We start from the raw sequence: 20878 nt of genomic DNA on the forward strand, positions 1-20878 counted from the left end.
GGAGGCACAGTGTGTTGCTTGAGGACACAGATCTGTGTGCATAGATCCTCTGTGCTGAGAAGGATTTGTGGGCAGTCAGATTGGACTTACAGGTGTAAACTCTTGGCTGGTTTTTGTGTTGTACTCAGCCATACATATTATTTTAATGGAATAAAGAAATACCGCAAGGGGCGCCAATCTTTGGGGCCAACAGGTGTCGCTGTGTTTTCAGATTTGGGCACTCGAGCCCCAATCTGTGTTTTGTTTTTCATCTAGACTACAAGTGGACAGGTGATTGCTCCTACCGCACTCTGGTTTTCTATCAGAGGCCGGTTTCAAGGTTCCGTCCCCGGGACCAATCATCAACTTTCTGAAGGGGGTGAGCTTGTGGTTGCTTTGGAGAAAGCCATCGCTGAAAATTCAGCAATCATGTCTGATACAGAGGAAGAGTACTTCTATCAAGAAGAAGAAGAGCAAGAGTCTTCTCCTGAAAGAGATGTATCTGGGGTATTTTTGCAGGAGAACAAGCTGCAGATGTTGAGCCTTATGAGGATGTAACACAGCCAGAAGATGTGCATGGTAAAGAGGATGATGATGCTCGGTTCAAAGATCGCTTGGCTAGTGTTATGGATACTTTTATGCAGCTCACTCAGAGTGAGAGATTTGCTGAATTTTTGAGATCTCGCTCAGAGCCCCGCACAGAGCCCCAGAAAAAGAAGAAGAAGGTTCGTTCGAAGAATCTTTCTCAAGGCCATAGTGGTACCACTCCACAGGATCCATCTCCTGCCCAGTTTCCGAACATGCAGCATGCTTTTGGTGCTAACCCACAGAGTTCCTTCTATGGACAGCCACCTATTCCTCAGCAAAACATGCATCCAGGGTACTTTGGTGGTGGCTCAGTGTTCCAATCCATGACTGGGGGTTATCCTCAGGGAGGCATGGGTATGTATGGGCCTTTTGGAGCCAATTTTCAGCCTGGCATGCAAGGGAATATGTATGGTGGTATGCAGTCCGGTATGCAAGGAAATGTGTTTGGAAGCATGCAACCTGGGATGCAAGGCAATATGTTTGGCGGCATGCAGCCAGGTATGCAGCATGGAATGTTTGGAAACATGGCTGGGATGTATGGTATGCCTGGTGCTGGAATGGGAAATGTTGACCCAATGATGGGTATGAATGTTGGGGGCAGTAATCTTACAAAACCACTTCCATATGATAATCTAACGCCTATGGGAAAGGCGAAGGATTACAAGGAAGGGGGAGCTGCAGTGAAGTTTGACACTTTCAGTGGGGCCAAGGATAAATTGAAGGCACTTACCTTTTTACAGCAGTTTGATGCTGCTTTTTCTGGTGGGAATTACACAGAGTCCTCGAAGGTGAGGAAAGCTGCCACTTTTCTCAAGGGCAATGCTTTGCAGTGGTGGTCTACTCTTCTTTTGCAGGGCATAGTACCCACCACATGGGTTCAATTCAAACAGGTTTTCTCTTCCGTATGGCTCACATCTACTTTTGAGGTGGATGTTATGACCGCATGGCACAAGCTGGATGCTTCAAAGTGTGATAGTTTGGAGGATTATAACAAGAAGTTTTGGGAAGCTCTACTCCCAGTGACTTCTTATCGTGCCGTGCCATTATCTGAGCAGGTTGAGAAGTATTGTTGTGGGCTGTCCAAGGAGGTACGAGATTACTGTATAAAGACAAGAGTAACGAGCATGTCACAGATGATTGAAAATGCTATGACAGCTAATGCGTTACTCACAGGTGGTTCATCTGGGTTTAAAGGCAGTAAGAAATTGAGCAAAAAAGCTGAAAAATTTGGGCATGCTTCTCGTGATACTAAAGGGTCTTCAGAGACAAAGTATAAGAAGTTGCCAATGCCCAAAAGGACTTCTGAGGAAAGACAGGCTTTGAGAGATGCTCAAAAGTGTTTCTACTGTACTGAAGAGGGGCATATGTCATTCAATTGTCCCAAAAGAACGTCCAAGAAGGATCCTGACAATAAAGGAGAGCCCAAGCCAAAGAAACCAAAGCCTTCTGCAGGCTTAGTTCCTGATCTTGTGGGGGAGCAGCTAAGTGGTGAAGCTTCAGAGTTGTGCAGGGCATGGGGCAAAGTGAGAGATCAGAATGCTTTGATCTTCTTTGACACAGGTGCTAGAGCCAACTTCATTTCACCAGATTTGGCTGGCCGATTGGGGATTCGCGCAGAGGAGATGGGGCCGTTACATGAGGCAAATATGGCTTGTCCAGGGTATGCAGAACCCGTTACTCCTATCATTGGGAAGCTTCGGCTTCATTTGCAGGGTTATGTGGACAGCGAGGAGTTCTTCATCATGCCTTTGGATGGCTGTGATGTTTTGTTGGGGATGCCATGGTGCCACAGGGTACATGCGGTGGTGGATACTTACAATAGGAAAATTACTCTGACTCATAGAGGAAAAGAGCATGTATTGGATGTAAAACTCAAAGGGGAATCTGTTCCTATTGTATCCGCTTCGGCGATTTCATCAGTAATGAAAAAGCATCTTTCCGCGTACTTGATTTATGTAAAGGATGCACAGGATGATGAGTCTAAGTCTAATTTGTCAATGTTAGATAAGGACAGAGCTGATTTCTTAAGTGGGTTTCAAGACTGTTTTTCCGAGTCATTGCCAGGAGAATTACCTCCTGAGAGGCCAGAAGATCATGCCATAGATCTGATTCCTGGTAGTACTCCACCGAATAGACCGCCGTATCGTGTTAGTGCAGCCCAACAAGAAGAGATTATGAGTCAGGTGCAGGAGCTATTGAATAAGGGGTTGATTCAGCCTAGCTCATCACCCTTTTGCTCACCTGTGCTCTTAGTGCAGAAGAAGGATGGTTCTTGGCGCATGTGTATAGATTACAGGGCGCTGAACAAGAATACCATCAAGAATCGATTCCCCATACCGAGGATCGATGACATCTTGGACCGCTTACAGGGCTCCACAGTTTTTAGTCGTATTGACTTGAAAAGCGGGTATCATCAGATACGCATTAGACCCGAGGATGTTCATAAGACAGCATTCCGAACCACATTTGGGTTGTATGAGTTCTTGGTTATGCCCTTTGGTTTGACAAATGCGCCTGCCACATTTAACAGAATGATGGACAGGATTTTCAGGCCTCATAGAGAGTTTGTGGGCACATTCTTTGATGATATGATTGTGCATTCACGAACTGAGGAAGAGCATAGAAGGCATTTGGCCATTGTGTTTGCAGAACTCAGAAACCATAGATTGGTGGTTAATGGCAAGAAGAGTGAGTTCTTTTTGCAGGAGATACATTTCTTGGGGCATATTGTGTCTGGTCATGGAGTCCGTATGGATCCAGCAAAGGTGGAAGCAATACTTAATTGGCCAGCTTTGAGGACCGTGCATGATGTACGTAGCTTTTTAGGATTGTGTTCCTATTACAGGCGTTACATACGGCACTTTGCTGAAATTGCTTCGCCTCTTCATGCTTTGACGAAGAAAGCAACTCCGTTTAGATGGGCTGATCGGGAAATTACAGCATTCAAAAAGCTCAAAGAAAAGCTTACTTCGGACCCAGTATAGGTGTTACCGGATCTCCGAAAGGCTTTTGTTGTCCAGTGTGATGCATGTGGAAGTAGCATTGGTGCAGTACTCATGCAGGAGGGACATGTGATAGCCTATGAGAGTAGAGTTTTGCAAGATGCCGAGAAGCATTTACAGGTGTATGAGAAAGAGATGTTGGCTGTAATTCACGCTCTTTCTACATGGAAACACTACTTGCTTGGGGCTGATTTTACTGTACAGACAGATCATCAGACCTTGCGTTATTTCCTCACGCAGACTAAGCTTTCAGAGAAGCATATGCGTTGGGCAAACTTTTTGTCAATGTTTCACTTCCAGATTGTGCATGTGGAAGGCAAAAAGAATGTAGTGGCAGATGCTTTGTCACGCAAGCCACAGGTCTCTGCAGTTTCACTTGCTTATCATCATGAGCTTGATGAAATGAAAGAGCAGTATGCCCATGATGAGGATTTTGAAAGGTTGTATGATCAGATGTCTGAGGGTCAGCGGCATGAGCATTACACTCTCAGAGATGGGTTTTTATTGATGCATGGCAGACTGTGTGTTACCAGGCCATTGCGACTCAAGGTTATGAATGAAAGTCATGCTCCACCGTATGCAGGTCATAGAGGTATTGACGCTACGGTAAAAGCAGTGGAGACTTTCTTTTATTGGCCAACCTTGAGAAGAGATGTTGATGCCTTTGTGAGGCAATGCATCGTATGTCAGAAGGTAAAGTTTGACCGTCAGAAGACACCAGGGTTATTACAGCCTTTACCTATTCCGGATAGACCTTGGGAGAGCATTGCCATGGATTTTGTATTTGATCTTCCACGGACACAAAACGGGAAATGATGGCATCTGGACTATCATATGCAGCTTCAGTAAGCAGGCTCATTTCATTCCCGTGAGGAAGACAATTAAAGTGGATCATATGGTGAAGTTGTTCATGGCGAACATCTTCAAGTATCATGGCTTGCCTACGTCTATCAGTAGTGACCGTGATCCACGGATGACGAGTTTGTTTTGGAGAGGGTTGTTTGACAACATGGGTACAACTCTCAAGTTTTCATCGTCATTTCATCCACAGACAGATGGTCAGTCAGAAGAGGCTATGCCCGGACAGTGTTTAAGATGTGTGGACAACCCTAGGTGTGAAGGAGGAAACTAGAAACATTAATTTTTAATGTTTATTGGAGTTTGCTCCTAGGCCTTAGTGGCCCTAGGAACTTATTAAGTTGGGGCCCTAGGGATTAAATTGAGAAGGAGGGAAGAAAGTACCACCCATTTTGCATACAAAGGATAAGATCTTTGAGGCTGATCAGTATGTGGAGAGCTTGGATGAAGCTTATCGGAGAGTTAAGTTGGCCCTCCAGAAAACTCAGCAGAAGCAAAAGAAAGCCGCAGACCGTCACAGACGTGATTTACAGTTTGCATTGGGTGATTGGGTTCTTTTGCGTTTTGAAAAGGCTAGACTCAAGAAGATGAAGGGTAAAGAGCGCTTATTCCCTAAGTTGAGTATGCGATATTATGGGCCTTTTCAGGTTTTGGAAAAGATTGGTGAGGTAACCTATCGTTTGAAGTTACCAGATCACTGGAGGATTCACAATGCTTTTCACGTGAGTCTTCTTAGACCTTTCCGTGGGGATGTGCCTGAGGATGTATCAGATGAGGCTCAGCCGGAAGTTGAGGAACTTGATGAGGTACTGATTCCAGAGCAGATACTGGCACATAAAGAAAGGAAGGTACGAGGTAAAGTTTCCCGTCGCTATCTTGTGAAGTTCAAGAACTATTCACCGATGGATGCGAAGTGGATGGAGGAAGGTGACTTAACAGATTCACCTCAGGTTTTGCAGCTTTATCTCGATGCCTTTGAGTTAGAGCCGACTCTTATTGTGGCTCATTCAGGTTCAGCAGAGCATGGGTCTGGAGCATTACCTGATGCTCAAGAGGGGGGTAGCACCTCCACTCCCTTGATACAGACAGGCTCAGATGACATCTAGAGGTCGCTTGGTGCAGATTTTATCTCATCCGAAGGTACTGAGGCTGACAGTACATCTGTTTATGGGACTTCTATGATATATGTGTACTAGTCACATGAAGATTTTTGTGGATATGTATGGTTCACAGTGGTATACAACTTGGACTATTACTATGCCATTGGTTTGCAGTGAATGTTGATACATGTGTATGGCTCAGAGAGGTTGGGACGCTGATCTTGCCATATTGTATATTTCACTTTAGATATTTTGATGCATCACCAGAATGCAATCGGGGACGCTTGCCATCTTTCAAGAGGGGGGTATGTCATGGCCCTGTGAAAATGGAGCAGGACAAGTGTGGGCATGGTGGTTGCAGAGTCAGAATATTTTATGATTCACATGGGGGATGCCCGGACAGTGTTTAAGATGTGTGGACAACCCTAGGTGTGAAGGGGGGAACTAGAAACATTAATTTTTAATGTTTATTGGAGTTTGCCCCTAGGCCTTAGTGGCCCTAGGAACTTATTAAGTTGGGGCCCTAGGGATTAAATTGAGAAGGAGTTTTCTCTCTCTTCTCTCTCTCTCTTCCCTTTTTGGGGAATCGTGTAGCAAAAGTGGAGAAGCCCTCATGCGCTTGTGTACTAGCGTGGAAAAGCTCAAGAGAAAGGAGAAGGCGGCTGTTTTGCTGTGGCTGTAGCTGTTTTTCTGAGTAGAATCAGCCGTACAGCACTGTACGGCCAGAACTGGGCACTCTCTCTCTCTCTCTTTCTCCTCTGTTGCTGGCGGCGCACAGGACAGCTGCTGGAAACTCTGCGCAGAAGACCTGTACAGGCTGTACAGTCTGTTTTCCAGCCCATACCCTACTGTACGACTGCCGTACAGTGTACGGGCAGTCAGATACAGCACATACAGGTGCAGGCGGCGCTTTTCTGGGTGCTGGACAGACCTGTGTATGCTGATTCAGGCTGGTACAGAAGTGGACAGCATGCTGTTTATGCTAGTACAACGCCTGGCACGTATCCCGAGGCGGTACAGACGGGTACTGTGCTGATTTTCAGATCTGTACTTTACAAGGACAGCATAGGAGTGAGCATCAGGAGGAGGATACAGGCAAGTGCAAGCACACGTGTGAAGCAGGATTGTGGATTCAAGTGCCTGCAGGCACAGATTAGTGCTGTTGCTTCCTCCAGTGTTGTTTCACGAGCTGAACTTGGTAAGCCTTGACTCTGTTCATCTATCTCTCTTTCTATTGCTTGATGTCTGCTACAGGTATGTGTTATCTGGCTCCTTGTGAGAGGAGGAGTATGGCAGATTGACAAGGGATTAAGACAGGGATTGAACAGCATATGTGTGTTTGAGCTGAGAAGATGTATCATGCTCTTGAGTTATGCCAGATGTATGCCCATGGCTGGCCTGCTTTGTGAACTTGGCTGATCAGAGGGAGGCACAGTGTGTTGCTTGAGGACACAGATCTGTGTGCATAGATCCTCTGTGCTGAGAAGGATTTGTGGGCAGTCAGATTGGACTTACAGGTGTAAACTCTTGGCTGGTTTTTGTGTTGTACTCAGCCATACATATTATTTTAATGGAATAAAGAAATACCGCAAGGGGCGCCAATCTTTGGGGCCAACAGGTGTCGCTGTGTTTTCAGATTTGGGCACTCTAGCCCCAATCTGTGTTTTGTTTTTCATCTAGACTACAAGTGGACAGGTGATTGCTCCTACCGCACTCTGGTTTTCTATCAGAGGCCGGTTTCAGATCTCCTCGTGATCGTTCTTGGTATGTGACTCGAAACCTACAAACAAACAAACAAGGGGGTGCAGGCCTGACTCACCTCCCAACCATGACAGCCGTGGGCAAGCCCACAGTCTTGGCTGTCCCCACCGAGCCACGAGCTGAGCTAACTAGGTTGACGTACCGACCAATCTCCTCCTCGCGACGTCCCATACCGCCACAAAGCTGCCCTCGCAAGCCTCGAGATTGCTGCCGGCCTCGGCTGCATAAAGCAAGTGCACGTCTGCACTAGATCCAGGCTCCAAGACCATAGAGCTCTCACAAACTCGCGAGACTCTCTATATCCCAATAACTAACCTTGGCCACCCTTTTATAGGCTCTTGGCCGGTCATCACACTTGGGCGTCCACACTTGGGCGCCCGCCCGTCCATACTTGGGTGCCCGCCCGTTAGTCTATCCCTAACTCAGCTCGTCAATCAGCCTGCCTAGCTCCAAGCTTCCCCAAGCCTCGAAACTAGTCTTGCGTGCGTGTAGCACAAGGTAGATACACACTGTGCACATGACAATGAGGGCATTGTTCACCCATTAGAGAGGGCGGCTTGGGAGAGATTTATTCTCTCTGTACATGGCAGGGATTGTTGGTTGGAGGATGACATCCACATGAGGCCAAATTTCCTGGACCAACCGAAGGAGAGATGTAGGTTGCATTTATGCCTGACTAGACCACCTCTATATTGACGAGTGGGTTCTTGACAGAGGTGGTTATGCACTCACTGTGCCTGGCACCTCTAAATTTGACCATTGCCCAGTAATACTCTGCATCAGAGATCCAGGGAGTCAAGAGTTCTCCTCCCCGTGTGTGCATTCCCGAGTCTTTCTACTCAGATGCAAACCTTTCACCGAAGGTAGTGGATGTTTGGAGGTCTTACGTTGCCCTGATGCTTGCGGCCGAGTGTGGCTGTGGCTTTGAAGTGTGTTTCTGACTTCTACCACACGGTGGCCTTGGCTAGGAGAAAGGAGGTCATTGAGAGAGAGAGAGAGAGCTGTCAGGTGTAGGTTATCCGCATAGACATCTACCACAGGGTGGCCATGGCTAGGAGACAGGAGGTCATTGATAGAGAGAGAGCTGTCAGACATAGTTGATAGAGAGAGAGCTGTCAGACATAGTTTACCTGCATTGAAGAGGGAACATGAAAAGTATCCTGACACCCAATGGATTGCAGACACATTATGCACTGATGGGATTGAGTTGAAAAACTTTTTGGAGCAGTGTGCAGAGTATTGCTCTCATGCCTAGGAGTCCTTCTGGATCCAGATGGGAGGTAGATGCAACAAACACTTTCTTTATGGTCCATCTCATAGTATAGAGAAAGTGTCAGACAGTTGCAGGACACTCTCAGTGTGCTCCACTCGAAGAATTTCCTCCGACTTATGTCACCGCCACCTCTCAGCAAAGGCTCACCCAGAAAGAGAGAGAGAGAACAGCAAAAGGTTTGGGACTCCGTGCCTCAGTTGATCTCGGATGACATGTGTGCCTCACTTGATGCCCCCTTTTCCATTGAGGAGTTCAGGCTAACACTCCTTGCATTACCTGACGAAGGGATCATTAACTTTCCCCGACCTTCTTTCCTTTCTGAGGTTTTAGACGACTTCGGGGAAGAGATTACACTGGCTTTACAGGAGATGTGGAACACAGGTACTATGCCATAACCCTACTCCTCTATAAACATCCTAGTCCATTATGCCTTGGTGTCATCTTGCAAACAGGATAAGACCTGCAAATAGATAGAAATACAAGTATGATATCTTTTTCATAACAGACAAAACCACCAGTCCAAAAGTCATACCTCAATAGCTGCATCCGATGCCTCAAAAGAATCATAGCTGATAAAACCGAAGCCCCGAGAATTTCCAGAATTGGGATCCCTCATGATCTGGCAAAAGCACACACATAACAAACGTGTTTAACTCACCAGTGACCGAGTTTCCAGGGCAGAAGAAATCATTCAACAACCTTTTCTTTAACAAGAAAACCTAAAACTGACCCAATGCTAGGAAGGCCTTTCATTGTATAAATAAAAATACTTCTCAAAAAGATAAGTCTCCATAAAGACAAAACAAGAAAAAGAACAATATCATCACATTACAGCATTCTTCTTTAGACTTTTAAAAAACACCTCAAATCAACTAGCAAATTCAGGGTAGAAAGAAAAAGCTCATACACATGGCAGGTAGAGGGCCTGACCCCTCGAGAAATCTAGTTTCTTGTCAAAAAAACATTTTTCTACCCATTTCTTTTGCTGGCATAACTTCTACTATGCAAATACTTATATACGTCCATATACATATACATATGTACATGTAGATACGTACAACATACATACATACATACATATATATATATATATATATATGTACATGTAGATACACACACACACACGTGTGTGTGTGTGTGCGCGCGTGCGCACACGCGTGTGTGTGTGTGTGAGTGCATGCATGTGTGCGTGTATATATATATATATATGTGTGTGTGCGCGCACGCGCACACACATATATATATATATGTATGTATGTATGTATATGTATATCTACATGTACACATACATACATACATATATACATACAACATACGTACGTACATATATATGTATGTATGTACGCACACGCGCACACACACACGCACGTGTGCATGCGTGTGCGTGTGTATATACACACATGTGTGACGTGTGTGTGCGCGCGCATGTGTGTATATACTATATATAAGTGTGTGTGCGTGTACATATACATGTGCACACACACATGTACATATATATATGGGTGCACGCCCGTATGTTTGTGTACACGTGTGTGTGTGTGTGTGTGTGTGTGTGTGTGACACACACACACACACACACACACACACACACATATATATACACACATACATATATGTATACATACATATATATATAATATGTACATATAGATAAAGATATATACATATACATGTACATGTGTGTGTTACATACATAATATATAATATAATCCACACATACATTCATACATACATAATTTATATACACGCATACATTTTTACACACACATAGAAAGTTTAGGTCAAAATTCCAAGTGCAACCTAAGTGCATGAAAAGTCTACTCAAAAAGCTTAAAATCATCACCCTACTCTATGTTCTTGATGTTTTCTGTGTATTTCTGTTGAGCATTAGGATTTGTCAAAACCCAACAGCGGTATCAGAGCTCCAGGTTGATTCTTCCTCAAACCCCAATTTTTCTGGGTGTGCTACCTCGTACCCGACCGTACATCCTCACCTCGCCTTGTACCTGTCTATACGCCCACACAAGCCTGTGTACATCCTCGCATTGTCACGATCCTGTTCGTATATCCTCATGCAATGCCCATACAGTCGCCGTACTTGCAGTCCATACCATTCGTACAGTCAGTACCTATAACACCTGCAAATATCAAAATTTGGTGCTTTCTACAATTACAGCACAAATTGGGGCTTTCAACCTTCAAGGCAACAAAATTTCTTGTCAATTCTGCTTTCACCTATCAACTTCTCTCCCTACAAGACTTTTATGTAGTTGACTGCTACAAGGCAATTTGCAGTTTGTTGCATTTCCGAAGGGGAAGTTCACAAAAAGCATTTCAAAAATTGTGTGCATTAATGTCCATGCATTTGCAGTTAGAAATGGCACAAAACGTTGGAGATGTATTTGGTGTATTGGCACAAGAAGACGAGCTTGATGGGAGTAATTAGTCCTTGTGGGGCTTTATGATCAAAAACTTGCTTGTGGCGGCCAAGGGCCTATGGGGTTTTGTGACCAGGGATGAAACCCATCTGGCAGACATTACGACTGCCACGCCTCAAAGAGGTGGTGGGCGAGGTGGTCAACCTAAGCCCAACCTGCAGCACCTGTTGCACCCTCACAGGTGTAAGGAAGATGGGATGAGAGAGATGCACAAGCCATGTCCTTAATTGCTTGGCCCTCTTACCTCCCATGTGTATGAGCTTTCAAGAGCCTCTTGTTTTTGACATTAGCATCAAACCAACTTTTTCTCTACATACATGTCCACAGCTGAGTGTAGCCTTGTTTTGTCTATTTTTTAGCTCTATGATTCATCATTTAGATGACTCATTACCCATCCATTACATTTTCTTTGCTACTCTCAAGGTTGGGATCATAAATTCAACTGGGAGTATAGCATCAAGACTAAAGACTAGGTTGTATGGCATAGTTCTAGTTGAGATTTTGTAGAAAGTTTTATAAGCCCATAGTGTTAACAAGAGCTATAGTTCTAGGTTGTATGGCATAGTTCTAGTTGAGATTTTGTAGAAAGTTTTATAAGCCCATAGTGTTAACAAGAGCTTCTACTCTCCAAGTATGTTCTCGATGCTTCTGTTATCTTTGAAAGCACAATGAATAGAACCTTGTTCATGCTTTCAACCTGTCTATTCATTTGTGTGGATAATATGGGGAAGACTTGTGGTGCATAACCATTAGTTCTTCTAAAAGAAACTCCATGATGTCACTTTAGAAGTTAATCCCTTAGTCACTAATTAGGTCCAGAGGACATCCAAATCTAGTGATGATGGACTCAGAAATGAACTTGGCGGTGGTTCCCCACATCAACTTTTACCATGGCCTTAGCCTCTACCCACTTGGTCACATAGTCAGTTGCCCACGATAATGTAGCACATTTGAGTGATTTTAGCAATCGGACTAATTGGTCATATGAAGTAGATTCTCCATTTGGAAAAATGTTTGATGAACATGATTGGTTGTAGCGGCATCTCTCGTCCTACAAGACATCAAAGCATGCTTGGGATACTTTGGAGGCCGTGTACCACGCCGGAATGAAAAGGCAGCTTGATGGTATGCATATGAATGAGGGGGACAGCATATCCGATCAAATGACAAAGATCCAAGATCTTCATGAGCAAACACGCCGGAATGAAAAGGCAGCTTGATAGTATGCATATAAATGAGGGGGACAGCATATCCGATCAATCGACGAAGATCCAAGATCTTCGTGAGCAAACATTGATGAAGTGATTCCAGAGTCCGGACAGCTAGCTAGTGTCTATGACACAGCTCTTTGCATGAATCATACTAGAGCTTCCACATGTTGCTAAACTTGTCTATGAGGGGAAACCCTAGCCCACCCACATTCCAGGAATTGGTGGGGCTTTTGTTGCAAGAAGAGCAGACAAGAAAGATCATGTCTATGGATATGCGTGTGTATGGTCTTCACCAGACCATGCCAATGGATAATCAAACATACAACACTGTAAACATAAAGGGGCTGTTGGAAAGGTTTAAATTTCCAGATTACAAGCCTATTTCTACTCCGTTAGAACCCGGACTGAGGCTAAGCATGTACGATGCGAGAGAGCCTTTTGATAGCACATATTACACCCAAGCTGTGGGCTGCCTCATATATTTGTGTAATACAAGGACAGACATATAGTATGGGGTGTCTCAGTTGAGTAAGTTTATGCACAACCCAAGGTCAAAGCATTGGCAAGCGCTGAAGCGAGTGTTTTGGTACTTACACAGCACCCAGGATCTTGGATTGTTTTATCCCAAGGGGGGGTGATTGTCATTTACTTGCTTACAATGATTCAGATTGGGCTAGTGATTATGACATCAGAGCGTCCACAAGTGGGAATTGCTTTTTCCTTGGCAACTCATGTATATATATCCTCGCTAAGCAAAAAGCAGCCAATCATCTTGTGAAGCTGAGTACAGGGCAGCTTTCACTACTACAGTTGAGTGTGTATGGTTGAGGCGATTGATGGCAGATTTTTGTGGGTGTCAGTAGACACCCATCCCATTCGCACTGATAGTCATAGTGGTATGGTTGTGGCAAGGAATCAAGTTTTCCATGCTCGCACCAAGCATATAGAGATTCATTATCACTATGTCAGAGAGAGCTTACACGCAGGGGAGATCTATTATCCTACACATGACAACATTGCAGATCAGTTTACGAAGACCCTGACTCGAGATTTGAAGCTTTCTGCACAAGCTTTAGGCTTACTCCCATTTGGAGAGTGATCTGCTACCCTGTACATGTTCACACTATCACTTCAGGGGAGATTTGGAGGATTCTACATATGTGGTAGTGACCGTGGTAGTAGGGGCTTACCACGGGCACTTTTTCCCTCTACACATTATAGAGGTTTTTTCCCCTCGACATTTGGCGTGTCCGGACACCTATACTTCTACATTTTGGGTTTGTACTTAGGGTACTTGTGGTTGTACACATCTTATCACTTCATTCTAGTATATCCACACTTCCAAGCTCTCTATTGCTCCCTACTCTATGTTCTTGCTATTTTCTGTGTATTTCTGCTGAACATTAGGGTTGTAAAAGCCCAACAAAAGGGAAAGAGCTTACGTGGCAACAAGCTCTTTTATGGTGGTTCACACTCACTTATATTGTGGGTGGACAAGTTATTAAGTGGGCACCCTGTATTTAAAAGGATTCACACTAGGCGTCAATCTTTTTTTGTGATGTAAACCAGGTTACTCACGAGGGGACATTTTGAATATTTTGCACACAATTGGGGCAAATGTGTATGCATTAGCTTAAAAAGTGGCATTATGAGGTGTGGACACATTTAAAGACAAGTGTCTATTGATTAACTTGACAAGTGGCATTATGAGGTGTGGACACACACTGTGTGTAACACCCTGCATTTCTCTTTCTTTTGGGAGCTCCTTCTCCATGGATGGGATCTCTACACACTCATACAGGCTGAAAACCAGAAAGTAGCCGTCTCCACCCCCTCTCTTGATCATCATTCTTGATCCCAGCTACCTAGGCTGTGTTGCAGCCATTCTATCACGCGAGGCCTCTATACATGCCATACCAGCCTCTGTACCTGTTGTACCGACATCTATATCTGCTGTACCAGCCCATGTACCTATTGTACTATCTTTTGTACCTGCTATCCGGACTGATGAATTGAACCATAAATATGGTGTATTCGCTGTCCAAACAGAACTTGCAACAATCGGGCTAATATCATTGCACCGATTGAGCCCATGAGTATTTGCATCATGGATGTTTGTATGTGGATAAATCCGGAGTATGTGAAGCTCCCCCAAAGCTTGCACTTGATTATTACTCCTTGGCAATGAAATATATAAAAAGAAGTCGAGATTCAGCAGCTTCACACAAGTATCAAGACTACGGGAAGCTTTACTTCAAAAGCCATGATAATTTTCCCTCTTCACTACGGCAGGCCAGTCCAACTGTAATGCAAGGATTAATGGCTAGGAGCAATAACTGACTGGTGGATCCAATGACATGGCGGTTGAGCAGACAACAATTCTCCACATAGAAACAGATGAAAACAAATCGGGCAGCTACTAACCATCATGGTTAGCTCTGCTATGGCCGAGAGCTTTGGGACTGCCATGGAATGAATGCTGAGCACTTGCGTATAAAGACAACTTTGCAACAAGAAATTAGTAGTATTTTGCAAGTACGGTACAGGAGAGGTTTTCTTAGGAAAAATAATCACATCAAAAGAGGAAGTTGACGAACATGAGCACTTTGGAGAAAAGACAAAACCATATCATTTGACATTCCTTGGGGAAATGAATCGCATCCTAAAAGGTGTTAAGACCCAAAGTTCAAAAAGGAAAAAACTTTTTTATGAAAAGGAGTAGCCTGTAGTCACAAACTAGACTATTTCCTAGCCATTGATCAACTAAGAGACAAGCAAGAGGAAACGTCATTCGATAGAAAATCCAAATAAACCCACAAAATTATAGTATCAATTGCCACAATCGTAAGGTATGGAAAATTACACGGATAAAGGAAGGTAAGTACAACCGAGGGTGGCTTGTACTTCTAAAGGCTAACACCTTAGTATAAGGTAATTTTGCACTTTTTTACTCAAATATAGGTGTATACAACTCATATGTGCCTGCTTGTGAGAACTCTTCACATCTCCATCCTCATAATTGAGCAGCCTAGGCTAGACCTTAGTCTTTAGACACAGCATTTAGTAAACCCTCATTTAGTAAACCCTAGCATTTACAATCTCCTTGCAGTGGATTCAGCAACAGCAACATGTGTTTTGAAGCCATAACAGTTGTTGGGCTTGAAAAGTAGCAGTGCCACCATTTAAAAGAAGTAAAGCTCATGAGGATCCTTTTATATAAATCATTAGCTCAGAGAACAGTTATTTGAAAAGTATATTGCACTACTGGCATTGAACATACCTTAGGATTTGTGACAATGACACCAAATGCACTGAAAGTGTCATACAGAAGCTTCTCATCGACATCCTGTTCACCAAAAGACAAAAAGCATTATAGGTATATTCTGCAATAAATGTGTCAACAACCAGGAAACTGAAAAAAGAAACAGGTCAAACGTGATCGCTTCTTACCGCATCAAGATTCCCAACAAATAAATTGGCCCCAACATCCAAACTCTTCTTGTCTTGAGATGCCTAAACATGGATTTGCAGTCATAAGAACATAAATTTCACCCAAAAATAACCTTGGAAACACAGACAAATGATAGCACAAAAATAATCTTGGAAACATAGACAAATGATAGCACAAACTGATGAAGACCAAAAAAGACAATGGAGATGATAAATCACATGTATTTATAGGATTCCCCTCGCTTCCTTCACGCTGCCCCGCCTCCTGTAATTCCACCAACAGTTGTCCTCTCCTCCCCTCTTGCGCCCTACGAGACCTTCGTCGCCTACATTCGCTGATGTGCGCCTCCCTCCAACCCTCGAGCCTGCACCCACTCCCCCCCCCCCTTTTTTGCCTCTTCGCCTTCCTCGCCCCGCACACCCCCCCAAGCCTTCGTGCTCTTCTCTCTTCGCACCGCCCCCCGCCCCCTCTGCTTCCTCCTCCTCACCTCTTCTGCCTCTTTGCTTCCCCTTTGGGGTCTGCCAGTCCCGCATTCCGCCAACCAGCTCCCACCATCCTAATCCCCCCCCCCAAGCCTTGTCCACTTCAACCCCTTCGTGAACTGTTTTCAGATTTCGGGGATTTTTTCTTCGATGAGTGTTGGTGTCTTTTGGTGTCAGGACCTTTAAGACACTTGGAGAAGGAATTCCAATTTCTCAATCACAAATATTAGAACAAAACATATACTTGCATAAACTAAAAGCATAAACCTTAATAAGCAAAATTAAATAAACAAGAGAGCTAAAGAATAAGAAAGAGATCACCATCGGCACAAGATTGGGTTGAATCTCCCCTGGATGAGTATGACCCTTGTACCAGTCACCTATATTTATATGTAAAGAAACTTTTGCATTTTTAAGCTTAAGAGCTTTTGAAGCGGTAAAATTTTAAGCTTTGAAGTTTAAGGATTAAAGCTTTTAGGATAGAATTTTTTTGAAGCTATTATGAATTGCAAAAGCTTTTAAGCTTTAACTAATAGCTTAAGAACTAGCTAGGCCTGATGGTTAAGACTATTGCTGTCACGACCCTGTGTTCTTCTCTGGACAAGATGCAGATGTGTACGGGGACATGGTGGACAGTGTGAATGGCATCAGGTGAGAGTGAAGATGGAAGCCCATGTGTGGACAACCCCATGTGTGAAAGGGGGCAAAGAGATTTTAGCTTTGAAGGTTTAAAAACCTTTAAAATCATTTATTAAGCCTTTCATTAAAGAAACGTGGCCCTTATGCTATTTTTGGGGCCACGTGTGAGCTTTTTGGTAAAAGAGGGGCTGTTGGGCAGAAAAAGCAGGGAGGCGCCTATCTTTTGTGTGGGTGTGCTTTTCCAGGAGGAGGACTGCTCATCTGGATATTCAGGCGCCTATCTGAAGAGGAAGCGTGTGCTTTTCTGGGGAGAGGTAGTCTGCATGCTGGCTGCGCACAGAAGGGCCTGTGCAGGACTGTACGACTGCTGCAAGACTGTACGGCTGCTGTGCAGGTACTGTCCACGTGGCAGATCAGACTGCTGCAGGTGCAGATTCAGGCGATGCAGGTACAGGCGACGCAGGTCAGGTTGCTGCAGATTGAAGGCGGCGCATGTGCAGGTACAGTCCACGTGGCAGATCTGTACGGCTGCTGCAGATTGGTTGGCGGCTGGTCCAGGTGATAGATGCAGGCCTGTATGGACAGCAGGAGGGTACTGCTGGCGGGCTGCGCTACAGGCAATATAGGCGCATCTGGGTGTCTATTTTTGCATGCTTTTTGGAGAAGAAAGGGCTGGCTACTGTGCTCTGCTACAGAATAGAGACACAGGCCTCCTTTCTCTCTCTCTCTCTCTCTCCCTCTGCTGAAGAGTAGACAAGGGCTGGTTTCTTTGGACACAAAGGTGGATAGGGGCTGGATTTCCATGAACATAGACATCATGTCGATGGCGTTCATCTGATGGAATTTTCAGTTTCTCTTTGCCTTGGATTCAGGACTGTTTTGGGACAGTTTATGGGCTGTTTTTGCTTGGCTGCAAATTCAGCAATGTACTTGGGTTTCTGGCTACAAGTACAGGTCATGTGGTTATGTTTCTTGGCATGGGAGTGAAGCAAGCTCGCATGGCTGCGTGCTAATGGAGCAGATTGTTTTCTTCCTGCTAGAAAAGAACAGTGGGAACTACAGCTATGGGCCTCTCTATGTTGCCAGATGTTTCATGAGGGAACAGGCAACTTGATGTATGGAAACAGGACATAAGCTTCAAAGGGAAACAGGCCTAAGGGTTTTCATGTGGAAACAGGTCGTAGGTTTTTCTCGAGGAAACATGTTTTTGGGTTTCTCCAGGAGATAGGTCACATGCAGGCAGAAGGTACAGGAGTGGACACATGTTTGGTACAGCCTTGCTACTGATAGGACAGGGGACAGGGAATCCATGACAGAGATGGATAGTACCCTTGGAAGGTAGAGAGGGTTTGTACAGGTGTGTCAACTATATGGTATGCTGTGCTGTGATGCGAGTTCTCTTTTGAGAGACAGTTTGGGAGTCTGTGTTGTGATGCAGGAGCACTGGATGTGTCAGGGTGTGATGCTGTTCATAGTGTGAGAGGCTATGGATGGTTGTGGCAGCTTTGATCATGGGAGAAAGCTTCTGTAAGCAGACTCAATGTGAGAGAGTCTTTCGATGTGAACAATGGCTGGATTTATTTGTGGATGCCGTGTGGACAAGAAGCCAGATGCAGGTTCTTTGCAGGCTTCAGGAGTTCTACTGGGACGGCTGAATTACCAGCCTTATATTGTAATCAAAGCTCTTATATTCAATTAAAGAAATACCGCAAGGGGCGCCACTGCGATTTGGGGCCAATCGGTGTCCGTGTACTTTTTGCAGGAGCACTCTAGCTCCCCCTGTTTGTTTTCCTTTTCTAGGTCCTCAATGGTGTTGAAAAGTTTTATGTGCAAATGTTTGTTCCACCGCCCTTTTGCTTCTCTGAAGGCCGGTTTTCAAGGTTCCGTTGCCGGGACACATCGTCGACTTTCTCAAGGAGGCGAGTCCGTGGTTGCTTTGGTCGGGACAATCGCCAACTTTCCTAAGGGGGCGAGCTCGTGGTTGTCTCATGAGAGTCACATCAAAAGCTTCAACATGAGGAAAGTGAAAAGGAAGTGCAGGACACAGTACAGGGTTGTGTGTCTTTGCCTATATGAGGTGAAGAGCAAGAGCTAAAGATGAAGCTCAAGAGAAAAGACACCAAGGACAAGAAGTAGTCGGCCAGGAACAAGAAGCAGTTGAAGTGTTATGGTGTAGGAGATGCGTTGAAGGCTATGGCTTTCGACAGTTTGACACCGGTGGTATCTTCATAGAGGCTTCATGGGTTCGGAAGACAGTTTCTTTCTATGGCAGTGGTGATCTACTATGCTTCATCGAGGACTTGTGCTTATCACTTGGGTGGAGTGCAAGCAGGTTTTGGGTGCCTGAGGATGTATCAGATGAGGCTCAGATGGAAGTGGAGGAACTTGACGAGGTTCTTATTCCTGAGCATATTCTGGCACATTAGGTACAGGGTAAAGTTTCCGTCGCTATCCTGTGAAGTTCAAGAGCTGTTCACTGATGGATACCAAGTGGAGGAGGTTCACTGATGGATGCGAAGTGGATGGAGGAGGGTGACTTAGCAGATTCACCTCAGGAGTTGCAGCTTTATCTTGATGCCTATGAGTTGGAGTCGACTCTTGTTACGGCTCATTCAGGTTCAGCAGAGCATAGGTCTGGAGCATTGCCTGATGCTCAAGAGGGGGGTAGCACCTCCGCTCCCTTGTTGTTACAGACAAGCTCATTTGTTATCTAGGAGTCGCTTGGTGACATCTTTGTATTCACCCAAAGGTACTAAGGCTGACAGTACATCTGCTTATGGGACTCCTATGATATTGTGTACTAGTCACATGGGATGGTAAAGTTGGCAGTCGCGCGCACCTAGAACTATAACTGCAACTATGGATAACTCTATGGAGGGCATAAGTCTTGCGAGCAGTCCTAGAGTTGGTTTGGTTCATGGAAATATGGATCGAACTCTATTTGTGCATGTATGCATTCACTTTTTGAGGTAGAAGTATTTTTGTATTCAGGTGCCATTGGATCCTGGTACCATTGAGAATACATTGGGAAATACTCTGCATTGTGTCATGTGCTGCATGTATGTTGGTATGATACATCAAGTGCTTTATTATGTTCATGGGTGTGACTCCTGCGGGATGACCATGAGACATATGTGGGAAAGTACTTAGTGGATGTAGTGTTTGGATGCATTGAGTGCTTTCATATGCTCATGTTTTACCTTCAGTCGTGGGTCCTGCGGAATGCCCATGGGCGTAAGGCTTGCGAGCAGCCCTTAGACTGTTACTTTGGAGTAGGTAGAGCATTTTGAGGAGCATATTGTTTGCGAATGCATATGTGTGTCATGCATATGTGTGCCATATGTAGAATGATGCATGGTTTTGTTTTTGGCTAACACAGTTAACGTGTTTCCATTTGGTTTTAGACTTTTGCTGTAGGTTCTGAAGGAACAAGCAAGAGGACAGTGTGGCTTATTGTGCAGGATGATTGTTTTATCATCCAGATGCATTGGAAGGCCATTGCTTTTGTCATATGGGGAGTCTTTGCTCATAAGATGCTTTACTGTGCCATTGAGTGCAATCGAGGACGCTTGCCATTTTTCAAGAGGGGGGTATGTCACGACCCTGTGTTTTTCTCTGGACAAGATGCAGATGTGTACGGGGACATGGTGGACAGTGTGAATGGCATCAGGTGAGAGTGAAGATGGAAGCCCATGTGTGGACAACCCCATGTGTGAAAGGGGGCAAAGAGATTTTAGCTTTGAAGGTTTAAAAACCTTTAAAATCATTTATTAAGCCTTTCATTAAAGAAACGTGGCCCTTATGCTATTTTTGGGGCCACGTGTGAGCTTTTTGGTAAAAGAGGGGCTGTTGGGCAGAAAAAGCAGGGAGGCGCCTATCTTTTGTGTGGGTGTGCTTTTCCAGGAGGAGGGCTGCTCATCTGGATATTCAGGCGCCTATCTGAAGAGGAAGCGTGTGCTCTTCTGGGGAGAGGTAGTCTGCATGCTGGCTGCGCACAGAAGGGCCTGTACAGGACTGTACGACTGCTGCAAGACTGTACGGCTGCTGTGCAGGTACTGTCCACGTGGCAGATCAGACTGCTGCAGGTGCAGATTCA

General features: G+C 44.8%; 1 protein-coding gene and 1 non-coding gene across 2 annotated transcripts in view; both read right to left on the reverse strand.

Annotated features, from left to right (window-relative positions):
- Positions 1–20878, reverse strand: part of EMB2444 (RNA-binding (RRM/RBD/RNP motifs) family protein) — an 85315-nt gene that overhangs the window by 17002 nt on the left and 47435 nt on the right. Inside the window, exons 5-7 of the mRNA XM_086791692.1 lie at positions 15661–15723; positions 15491–15556; positions 9094–9180 (exon numbers count right to left, since the gene is read on the reverse strand). Coding sequence (XP_086647818.1) covers positions 9094–9180; positions 15491–15556; positions 15661–15723 — 216 coding nt within the window. The remainder of the gene's footprint in view (positions 1–9093; positions 9181–15490; positions 15557–15660; positions 15724–20878) is intronic.
- LOC147606297 (small nucleolar RNA SNORA23) lies at positions 9975–10174 on the reverse strand. Its single transcript, XR_015265005.1, has one exon. It is a non-coding gene; the product is annotated as a small nucleolar RNA SNORA23 (small nucleolar RNA).

The sequence above is a fragment of the Cibotium barometz genome, chromosome 57 (assembly GCF_041138505.1).
Source record: "Cibotium barometz isolate CiBa-2024 chromosome 57, ASM4113850v1, whole genome shotgun sequence".
Lineage (NCBI taxonomy): Eukaryota > Viridiplantae > Streptophyta > Polypodiopsida > Cyatheales > Cibotiaceae > Cibotium > Cibotium barometz.